This window comes from Camelus bactrianus, chromosome 9, assembly GCF_048773025.1.
Source record: "Camelus bactrianus isolate YW-2024 breed Bactrian camel chromosome 9, ASM4877302v1, whole genome shotgun sequence".
In the NCBI taxonomy this organism is placed as follows: Eukaryota; Metazoa; Chordata; class Mammalia; order Artiodactyla; family Camelidae; genus Camelus; species Camelus bactrianus.
The window spans coordinates 3169520-3180885 of record NC_133547.1 but is presented as its reverse complement, the minus strand read 5'-3'; the positions used below and the strand labels follow the sequence as shown (position 1 = coordinate 3180885).

Below are 11366 nucleotides of genomic sequence, written 5' to 3'. Positions count from 1 at the left end.
TTACCGTGCAGAACCCCGGGCCCGCCGAGTCAGCCCAGTCCGGAGCCCAGGTCCCCAGCGAGGAGGAACAGGGACGGTGTGGCTGGAGGGGCATCCGCCCCAAATAACTGGGAAGCGGTTTGGGCAAACCTTCCCTCCTGGTGCGTCCTGCTCTCTGTCTCCCCGGAGTCCCCCCCTCATCCCCCCCGGGCCCCGCTCTCATCACCAGCGTGACCAAGGCTGTAAGGAAGGCGCCCAGGGGCTCCGTTCCTGCGCTCAGTAACTGTCATTAATCCAAGCAGGCTTCCGTGACCCGGGAGGGTCTGGAGAGGGACACAAACCGCTGACGTGTGGGAGAGGGGCTGAGCTTGCAGTAGGTAACCTCTTTTTCGTGTTGTTAGTTTACTTTACCTGCAGCTCTTCTAAAATAACTGAGTATAAATGCTAATGCTGACAAACAGTAGGCAGACTCGTTGGCAGGTGTCAGAACACCGTGCCTTCCCGTCCATCCCCACGGACTTCTCACCAAGTGCCAGAAGCTGGACCACAACGTAAATCGTGAATCTTCTGACCGTCCAGCTCTAAACCCAGCATCGGGCTCTCTTCACTTGTTGGCACATTTGGACAAAGTGTGGAGCACAGAACCGGGGTTCATGACAGGCAGGAACTGTTTTCTGAAAAAGCAGAAGTCACACATCTTCTATGGGACGGCAGCGGAGACTGACATGTGGGGAAGGTGCTGCTCTGCTTCCTGTGAGAATGTCAGTGTTGAAACACGCGCTGAGGGTGATGGGCACCTGCCCACGGCGTCCTCTTGGTCAGCGTGGCCTTCCAGGCTACCTCCTGTCCCTTTGCTCAGCCCGGGAGACGCAATAAAGTAACCGTGATTTCAAACCTCACCACCCTGCTCTGCCTGACTCCGCAGAGAAGGATAGTGACTCATATTTTTATTATCATCATTCTATACTTTTCAAATGAGCCTTGAATGTCTCTAAAATTCTCCCAAATTCGTCTTCATACAGGCAGAGATGGGGAGACAGTCCTGGATTATCTAAGGGGTCCCCATGTCACCATAAAGGTCCCTATGAGGGAAAGAGGGAGGCAGAGGAACTGGAGGCAAAAGAAGATGAAACTTGAAAGCAGAAGTTGGAGAGATGTGAGTATCTGGCTGGCTCTGAAGACAGCAGGGGAGAAGCCACGGGACATGGCAGCCTGTGGAAGCGAAAAAGGCGACGGAACGGATTCCACCCCGAAGCCCTCAGGAGGAACACAGCCTGACAAGTTGGTTTTAATCCAAGGGTTTCCAGTTTGGACTTCTGCCCTCCAGAACTGTGAGGTAGTAACTCTGGATGGCTTTAACCCACTGGCTGGCAGTGGCTGCTCTGGCACGACAGGAAGCAAATGCACGGAATATCTGTGTGGTTTGGTGGTCATCGTTCAGCTGTTTGTTGCCAATGTCAGCTCTGCAAGCGCAGGGTTTGAATCTGTCGTGTCCGGGGATGTCCCTCCAGGCAGACGGCAAACTCCCAGTAAGTATGTGTTGATGCTTGGATGTAAAAGGGCTTCAGGCCAGGAAGGCAGCAGCTGATGGGTCAAGCGAGGCTTCAGATGTGGTCAGAACATGTGCAGAGGCCTACTGCCCGCCCCAGCCCTGAGGAGAGGAGGGCTTGGCTCCCGGGGAGGGGCAGTTCCCCTTCCCGTGGGGCTGCTGACGTGACAGCCCCGTGACGGGGAGGACCAGCCTCTGAGTGGACACACCCTGTGGGTCTGTGTGCTGAGGGCACTTTATCTCCTCCATCTGCACAGCCTGGACCACAGGGAGGAGGCGCCATGACCCCCACCCTCAAGGCCCTGCTGTGTCTTGGTGAGATTGAGGAGGGGAGGGCAGTCCTGGTCTGGGAGCCAGGCCTGCTCTGTCAGGAGACCCCGGGGCTCAGGACGCTCAGGGGAGGGGAGGTTCTGCTCAGGGTTCAGGGGTGAATCTCTCACAGGGACCTCTCTTCCAGGGCTGAGTGTGGGCGTGAGGACCCAGGTGCAGGCAGGTGAGTCTGTGCCCAGGTGTCCCCGCTCCCCCCTCCTCATTGTGGGGACGGGGCAGCCCCTCCCCAGGCAATGGGGGTGGGGAACAGCAGCTCTGGGCTGAAGGAAGGGGAGGCTGGGAGCTGTGGGGCTGAGAGTGGGGGATGGGGGTGGGAATGTCTTGTGACCCAGGCCTTTGATTTCCTTCCAGGGACCCGCCCCAAACCCACCATCTGGGCTGAGCCAGGCTCTGTGATCCCCTGGAATAGCCCTGTGACCATCTGGTGTCAGGGGACCCTGGGGGCCCGGGAGTTCCGTCTGGATAAAGAGGGAAGCCAAAGCCCCTGGGGGAGACAGCCCCCACTGGAGCCCGGGGACAAGGCCAAGTTCTCCATCCCACACGTGACAGAGGGGTACGCAGGGAGATACCACTGTTACCATTACAGCAGCACTGGCTGGTCACAGGACAGTGACCCCCTGGAGCTGGTGATGACAGGTGAGAGGACACTCAGGGGTCCCAGCCTCGGGCTCTGCCCTCAGGAAGGGGGGCTGCTCCCAGGGCCGTGTCCCTCTCACAGCCCAGCCCTGGGGGAGGTGAGGGAGCCGTGAGCCCCACTGAACAAGCGGCCCCTTCTCTCTAGGAGCCTACAGCAAACCCAGCCTCTCAGCCCTGCCGAGCCCCGTGGTGACCTCAGGAGGGAACGTGACCCTCCGGTGTGGCTCATGGCAGGGATTTGACAGGTTCATCCTGACTAAGGAAGGGGAAGACAAGCCCTCCGGGGCCCTGGACGCACAGCCACAGCCCAGCGGGCAGACCCAGGCCCCGTTCCCTGTGGGCCCCGTGCCCCCCAGCCCCAGGTGGACGTTCAGATGCTACGGCTGCTACAGGAGCAAACCCCAGGTGTGCTCGGCCCCCAGCGGCCCCCTGGAGCTCCTGGTCTCAGGTGAGGAAGTCCCATCCTGGCCCCATATTTCTTTTGAGGCTTCAGACTGGTTATTGGGGTCCCTGCTCAGATGAAGCCCCACGTGAGACGGTGGGGGCTCCTGGACCAGAGACACAGAGTGTGAGAGACAGTGAGACCTGGGGGCCAGGAAGGGAGGAGAGGCTTTATGGGAGGGACCAGCCCCTACAATCCAGGGCTGGTCTTTCCCCCAGGTGTGTCTGGGAAGCCCTCCCTCCTGAGCCCGCAGGGCCCTGTCGTGGCCTTGGGACAGAACCTGACCCTCCAGTGTCACTCTGATGTCGGCTACGAAAGATACGCTTTGTTCAAGGAGGGGGAACAGGACCTCCCCCAGCGCCCTGGCCGGCAGCCCCAGGCTGGGCTCTCTCAGGCCGACTTCCCCCGGGGCCTGGTGATTCGCTCTGATGGGGGCCGGTACAGATGCTACGGGAGACACAACCTCTCCTCCAAGTGGTCGGCCCCCAGCGACCCCCTGGACATCCTGGTGGCAGGTGAGGAGCCAGCGGGTCAGTGAGGGACCCAGACTCTGCACAGGCCCTGCTGGGGGAGCCCGAGGGGTGATGCTGGGTCAGGGGGTGGGACCCCCGAGGAGGGAGAGACAGGGAGAGACAGGGGATGGGCAGGAGATGAGGGTCCTCAGAGAGACCCTACTGACTCTCAGCTCAGAACCAGGTGGGCCGGCAGCCCCTCACCCCACTCTTTCTCTCTAGGACAGCTCCATGACACCCCCGCCCTCTCGGTGCAGCCGGGCCCCACGGTGGCCTTAGGAGAGAGTGTGACCCTGCTGTGTCAGTCAAGGCTCTCCAGAGACACCTTCCTTCTGTCCAAGGAGGGGGCAGCCCATCCCCCTCTGCGTCTTAGATCAAAGTTCCAAGGTGGGCAGTACCAGGCCGAATTCTCCCTGAGTCCTGTGACTGCAGCCCACAGAGGGACCTACAGGTGCTACAGCTCACTCAGCAGTGACCCCTACCTGCTGTCATTCCCCAGTTACCCCCTGGAGCTCCTGGTCTCAGGTGAGGGGCCCCAGCCTTGTCCTCTCTGTGTGCTGATGGTCAGCTCTGAAGGAGACCCCCTTTCGAGGATGGGAGTGAGGGGGGCTCCAAAGGAGGGTCAACCCAAGAGGGATTCGCCCTTCCGAGGGACGGAGGGGAACAGGGCCTTCCCACCCTGCCCTTCCCACGTCCCTGTCACCAGGCCTCAGGTGGGAGGAGGGAGGAAGCCGGGGCGGCCCCAGGGCAGGTACAGCAGAAGAGTGTGAGCAGAGATGGGGTCCCTGGGGAAGCTCCAGCCCCTCACTCAAGGACAGGCCTTTTACCCAGGATCCTCTGGGAACCCCCAGCCCCACCCAGGGGCACAACTGCACACTGGAGAGTCCCTGGGCTCTGCCCAGTGAGTGGACACCTCGCTCCAGGCCTGTCTCTCGAGGTCCTCACTGATCTGACTCCTGCTCTCAGTCTCAGCACAGCTTGTGTCCCCAGGGTGGGGGGCTGGGAGCCGGGCAGAGATGCGGGGGGACCACAGTCTCTGGGGCTCTCAGGCCGGGTGGATGAAGGGTGGGGGTCATGGAGAGGGAGATGTTGGGTCCAGCCTGGGGGAGAAGTTGCCCCCGTCCCTCACCCCTGACCTGACCCCCACGAGGCCCTGAGAACCGGCTCCTCCCTCCCATGGAGTCAGGCCCGCAGACACGTAAGTGAGGGTCTCCGTGGGAGGTGGTGGTGGGTACTTGGGGGGCAGGGCTGAATTTGCCCTCAGTTCAGGCACCTCTGGAGACACAGAGTTGGAAACCCCCTTCCCCAGCCTGGGCCTCAGTTTCCCCAAGTGTAAAAGGTGAGATCTGGCCCAGGGCTTATATTTCCTTCAGCTCTCACTTCTGGCTGTGATCCCCCGGGAGAGGCGGCCTCACAGGGAGGCCCCAGGACGTGACCTGACGGGTCTGTCCCCTCTGCAGCGGTGACGCTGACACTGTACTGGGGGGAGGGGAGGGGCAGGACAGCCCTTTCCCTTCAGCTCAGGGAGCTCAGCCCGAGGGGAAGGAGAACAGGCTGGAGTCAGACCCTGGGTCCAGTCCCAGCTCTGCTGCTCCTGCCGTGGCAACCGGGCAGGTGGCTTCTGAGTCTCAGGTTCATGGTCTGTGGGCTCCCTGGTCCCACCGTGCTCACAGGCTGCTGTGACATGAGGTGAAATGACGGCCTGGGTTTCCCAGAGCTCAGGAGGGCAGACCCCAGCTCAGCACAGACCTTCCCAGGGGCGTCAGGGCCCCATAGGGCGGGTCGGACCCTGGGGAGGGACGCAGAGTCCACCCCCCCAGCCTGCCCTCCCCCAGTCCCTGCTGCAGCGGGGGAGGGGCGGGTAACAAGGAAGGACCCTCAGCTCCTGATGAGACTCTCCAGGCCCCCCCACTGATGAGGAGTCCTCAGAAATGAAGCTGGTGTCTGCCTGGGGGACAGCACAAGGGGGGTTCAGGGAACCCACAGTCTTGGGATCCAGCCAGCGCTGCCACACCAAGGCTGGGTGACCTGGGGCTCATGACTTTCCCCTCTATGCCTCAGTTTTCTCGTCTGCAAAAAGGGTTGAGTAGGGGCGATGATGATCGAACAAGGAGGGGGGGTTCCATGATTGTTCTGAGGGTTAGAGGAGATGAATGCATGGATCCCATCACGCATCCAGTACACAGTAGGTACTCAATTAAATGGCACCACTGGCTCATTCATGACGTCCCTGGTGCCCCAGGTTTCAAATCGTACCTGAACGTTCTGATCTGGGTCTCGGCGGCCTTCATCGTGCTGCTCCTCCTCCTCCTCTTCCTCCTCATCCATTGCCGTCACAGCAGACGCAGGAAGTCGGGTGAGTAGGGAACGGGGGACCCAGGCCACAGGAGGAGGCGGGCTTAGGGCAGCAGCCAAAGTGGAACCAGAGGTGGGTGAGGGCAGCTTAGAAAAAAGATAGTGCAGAATCTGAAATGTGAACACGTAAAATGAAAGCACCTAACGGCAGCTCGCCTGCACAAATGTAAGGGTTTCCATCCTTTTCAATCCCATGAAGCACTGAAACACACATGGAAGTGTGAGTTAAGGTTTCCTTCTTCCCTCTTGACCCCCACGCGGAGGGCGGGGACCGTGGCATTCTCGGGGCTGAGACCGCCCCACCTGACCCAGCCCAGGCAGAGGCTGATTTCTAACTCCCTGCAGGGGCTGCAGACCCCGAGCCCAAGGACAGAGGCCTGCAGAGCAGGTAACTCCTGCCCCGACGACCCCCAGAGTCCCGCCCCACCCGCAGCCCCCAGGGCCCCCTAACACTCCCGTCTCCTCCCCAGCTCCAGCCCAGCTGCCGACGCCCAGGACCAGAACCTCTGTGAGGAGAAGAGGAGGGCGGCCCTGGGGGGTGGGCACACAGATTTCTGTAGGCAATGGGGGAGGGTCGGTTGGGAAGGTTCAGGGATGGGTGGTGAGGACTGAAATCCCACATCACCTCAGCCCTGGGTCCCAGTGGCCCTTCTGGGGGCAGGGCGGGGGTCCAGCCCTCAGAGATCTCAGGGAATCCGGGCAAGCGTCACACCCCCTGTTCTGCCCCAGCAGATGCCGTCGTGAACGACACACAGCCTGCGGAGGGGGTGCAGCTGGACCATCAGGTGAGACCCCTGCTCCCGTCCAGGCCACCAGAGACCTTCTTGTTGCCAGACTTAGTCCCACGGACACTCCTCTGTCTTCACATCCCAGCTCCCAGCGGCTCCCACACTGACCTCTCCTGGGCTGCCTGGTCATGTTCTGCTCTGACTCCACCCCTCCACTTTCCTCGTGACCTCATGGCCCCTCCTTCGGGGTCCCCTCTCCTGGCTCCTCGTCCTCTGTCTGACCTTCTGCTGTTGGAGCGTAGCCCCAGGTCTCAAGAGGATGCATGAATAAGTGCACCTCCCCAGGTCCCCTAGGCTCTCCTTCATTCATTCACCCAGCAAAGGTGCACAGGGCGAGCAGCAGCCCCCCGGCTCCCTGGCGGTGCTGCCGGTGCAGCCGTGAGCACACTGTCCCCACACTCCTCGAGCTCACCTGGTGGGTGAGAGAGACTATATGCAAATAAGCAGGCAGTGTCCTAGAATACAAGGTCCTGATAGGGAAAGTAAAGCAAGAGAAGGAGACAGAGAGCATGGGGGGGAGGGGCGAGGCAGCAAGTGCAAAGGTCCTGAGGCAGGGACATGCTTTTGCAGGAACATGGGCTGTGTGGTTGGAGCCAAATCAGCAAGAGATAACATGTTAATACAGAAATCAGAACCGTAGAGAGCAGCCAGAGACACCAAGGTGTCAGGAAGCCCCTGGAGATTCCATCAGGAAAGTGACCTCATCTCATCTAACGTTTTAAAGCATTGCTCTGGCAACAGAGTGGAAAACTCACTGGAGGAGATCACAGTGGATCCAGGAGGTGCTGCTCCTGTCTCACTGTCTCCCTCCAGCAGAACAGGCAGGATGGAGGCCCCCGGGGTGGGACGTACCCTCAGGGAGGGACGTATACCCAGGTGAACCACTCAAGATCAAGACTAGGGTGAGGAATTGCCACCTTCTTTCTCCCCTGTCAGGGGGACTGCTGGACACAAAGGACAGACAAGCAGAAGAGGACACGCAGACGGACAGTCAAGTGGGTCCCATCCTCTCCAGCCCCCGGGCTTCCCCCAACCTCATGCTTCTGTCCCCCCACCAACTACAGGCTGCCACATCTGAAGCCCCCCAGGATGTGACCTATGCCCAGCTGAACCACTCGACCCTCAGACGGGAGACGACCACACCCCCTGCCTCGCAGTTGGGGGAGCCCCCCGCAGAGCCCAGCGTGTACGCCACACTCGCCATCCACTAGCCCAGGGGACCCAGAGCCCGTGCTCTCGAAGGGAGACTGCTGGGACGCCAGAAGGCACAGGAGCTGCCCGCAGTGGACACCACCTGATGACCACCAGCTGACCTGGACTCCTAACACAGACCGCAGGAGCACCTGGGGCCCTTTGGGAGTCACCTGATTCTACCTTCAAAGATAACTAACATCCCTACATTTTGGAAATAATGCAAGAGACTTCTCAGTTATCAATGTGTGAACTGAAAACCAAAGGAAAGGAGGGAGCATGTTTTCAATGAATGATAGCATAAATATTACACGACAAACCAATGAACTGAGAAAATTAAGAACCATGAATAAATAAATAAGAAAAGCCTAAAAAATCAATAACCTAATGATTCATACCAAGAATTTAGGGAAAAAACAGCGAATTCTAAATGAAGGTAGAAGGAGAGGACTAATAATGACAAGTCTAGCGATGAATGAGGACAAAAAAAGTGGAGAAAAATCAATTAAGGGGAAAAAATTCATTCTTGAAAACATTGTAAATCCTAGCCACAACGGCCAAGGGAAAAGAGAGAAGACACACATTTCTATGACCAGGAAGGAAACTGCAGACAGCACGACAAGTCCTTTGTAACAACAGTAACAGAACATTGTCAACAATGTGACGTCAATATGTAGAAAATGTAGATGAAACAGATGTCTTCAAATGTACAATTTACCACATGGACATAAGAATAAATGGAAAATCTGTATCACCTTAAATACATTGAGTCTGTAATCAAAAATCGCCCCACAACTGAATTATGTCAAATCTAAAAAAGTCAAACTGAGAGAAAGAGAGATTAGAGAGGTGGTTACCAGGGTTGCAGCAAGCGGGGAGGGGAGGTGTTGGTCAGAGCGTGCAAAGTTCCAGTTACGAAACAAGTAAGGTCGGGGACCTAATGTACAGCCTGGTGATTAGAGCTGACAGCACTGTATCCTATTCTTGAGCGTCGTGAAGAGAGTGGACGCTAAATGTTCTCACCACAAAAAAGAAATGGCAACTACGTGACGGGATGGAGGTGTTAAGTGATGCTACGCTGCTGATCGTTTTGCAACGTGTTCAGGACGCTTCATCCGTGGTTGCTTCCAAACACTTGTACACCTACGAAACACCCCACCGCCTGCGCGCGCGCACACCCACATACACACACACACACTCCAAAACTGCACAAACTTCTCCTGAGAATAGAAAAAGAAGAAATACACGGCAACACACTTTATCAGGCCAGGAAAATATTCACACCAAAACCTGGCAAGGGATTGAGAAAACGGGAAAGTCACGGGGAGATTTCTCATGTGAGCTCTGCTGCAAATCTCTAAACAAAGTATTCACAGAGAAGATTTAGTGAACTATAAAAAGGACATAGTTCATGACTATACTGTGGTCTTTTTTTTTTTGAAGGACACAGTAGCTCAAGTTTTTTTTTTAAATCTATCAATGTAATTTAACACATTATTCTAAAAAGCAAAAAATAATCATCTCACAGATGCAGACGAGTCTTTTGATAAAACATACCAGCAATTCCTAATGAAAATAAAAACTTATCAGCAACAGAAGGGCATTTCCTGTACTGGATGAGGGCATGTTTGACCATCAACACTGGACATCGTTAGTAAAGGTGAGAACCTGAAACCCTTCCTCTATAATTGGCAATGGTGCAAGTATGTTCCCTGGGACCCCTTCTGTGACCACGGCCCTGGAGGTCCCAACCAATTCAGTAAAGCAAAGCGGTAAGCTCTGAAGTGGGTAAGAATAATGCTGAATCAGTCAGTGATTACACGGTTGTGTGCAGAGAAATTCCAAAATAATGTAAGATGTTCTATCTATCAAATTACAAAGGCATTTTCCAGCATCGCTGATACATGGCCAATATATAGAATTGCATTTCAGACTTTCGGTTCTGGACTGAGATGAAGTAACTGAACATCTCGCTGTTCCCTGACTTCATACCAGTGAGCCTGACTGTATACTCCTGACCTCCCAGAACTGTAAGATACTAAATTTGTGTTGTTTTAATCCACTGAATTTGTGGTAATTTGTGGTAACTGGAAACCAGTACAATCCCTTAAATTTTCTTTTGATTAGTGTTTGTATGGTTCATTTTTTAGTCTTCCTCTTTATTTAATGTGGTAAAATATACATCCCGTAACACTTATCACCATGTAAACATTATTAAAATGTAGGATTCAGTGGCCGTAAGTACATTTACCATGTTGGGCAATCATGACCACTATCCATTTTCCGGAACAGTTTCATTATCACAAACAGAATCTCTGCCCCCATTAAACAGCAGCCCCCGTGCCCCCTTCCCCCGCCCCTGCCGCCTCCACTCTAGTCCCCGCTGGTGGGGATCTGGCCACTCTAGGCAGTTTGTGTAAGTGAAATCGTACAATATGTGACATTTTTTGTCTGGTTTATTTCACTTCAAATGATGTTTCCAAGGTTCATCCACATTGTTCATTCTTTTAAGCTATCTACATCATTGTATTAGAGGTGAATTTCTTCTGAACTGCATGATGCTGGGTCTTGCTTGTGGTTGTTTTTTCTTAAACCAATCCTAGAATCTCTGTCTTTTAGCTGCTGTGTTTCGTCCACTTACATATATTTACTGATAAGATTGTTATTTAGGTTTGCTTTTTAATTTTTTTATGTCTGCCTGCCCTACTTGTTTGTTCTTCTATTTATCCTTCCCTGCCTTTTCTTGGATTTAAAAAATATTTTTAGCATTCCGTTTTACTTTCTCTATTGGTGCTGTCACTGTACCTCCTCGGACGCTGTTTAAGTGGCTGTTCGAGAGAGTATCATGTGCACACCCGACGTGACAGTCAAGCGAGAGGAGTATTTTATACCTTCAAGGGAAATGTAAAAACCTTACAAACACACACCTCCCTCTACCCTCACCGCGTTACGCTGTAGTTGTTGTATGTATTGTATCTACGCACACTTCCGGGGTGTGTCGGAGACTGCGGAACCAGGTCCAGGAGGCTGAGTTCTCCCCAGTCCTCCTGATTCAGCCTTATGATCCCCCCCATCCCAATGACCTGGGGGGGGGGCACAGCAGGTCTGAGCTGGCGATGGCCAGTCTGGGGATGACCTTGGAGTGACATCTGGGGACACTGAGGGCAGAAGGGCACCCCTGACACTTCAGGTCTGACTCCTTTCCAGGTGTCCTCCCCAAACCCTCCATCTGGGCTGAACCAGGCCCCACAGTCACCAAGGGGATCTGGTGTCAGTGGTCCCTGCAAGCTGATGTGTACTGTCTGTGTGAGGGAGGGTCTCTGGACCCATGGATACGGGGCCTCACAGGACTGCAGTAACAAGGCCAGTTCCCCCTTTAAAGCCAGGAACTCAGGCACTGCAGGGCTGTACCAGTGTGCACATCACAGCAGGGATGGTTGGTCAGGGTGGAGTGACCCCCTGCCCCTGGCGGTGACAGGTAACAGGGAGGGGCCCCGGCCCCTCCCACTGTGGGCTCCTCCTCACAGGCAGAGGGGGCAGAGTGTGGGCTCGGGGGGACCTCTCCCGTCACAGTCCCCCTTTAA

General features: G+C 55.7%; 1 protein-coding gene across 3 annotated transcripts; it reads left to right on the top strand.

The window, feature by feature from the left end:
* The first annotated feature begins 495 nt into the window (after positions 1-495).
* Positions 496-10177, top strand: LOC105074345 (leukocyte immunoglobulin-like receptor subfamily B member 3). Of its 3 annotated transcripts, none has more exons than XM_074369088.1 (11): positions 496-1508; positions 1986-2021; positions 2210-2494; positions 2640-2942; positions 3155-3451; positions 3671-3973; positions 5691-5804; positions 6149-6191; positions 6274-6341; positions 6536-6588; positions 7656-10177. In XM_074369088.1, the coding sequence occupies exons 1-11, from the start codon at positions 965-967 to the stop codon at positions 7800-7802; spliced, it is 2193 nt and encodes a 730-aa protein (XP_074225189.1). In that variant the 5' UTR covers positions 496-964; the 3' UTR covers positions 7803-10177. The 3 variants fall into 3 exon arrangements, with proteins under 3 accessions (XP_074225189.1, XP_045377783.2, XP_074225190.1); XM_045521827.2 differs by having other exon boundaries at positions 546-1508; positions 6274-6311; positions 7656-10176; XM_074369089.1 differs by lacking the exon at positions 496-1508 and adding an exon at positions 1527-1843 and having other exon boundaries at positions 7656-10175.
* Positions 10178-11366: the final 1189 nt, after the last annotated feature.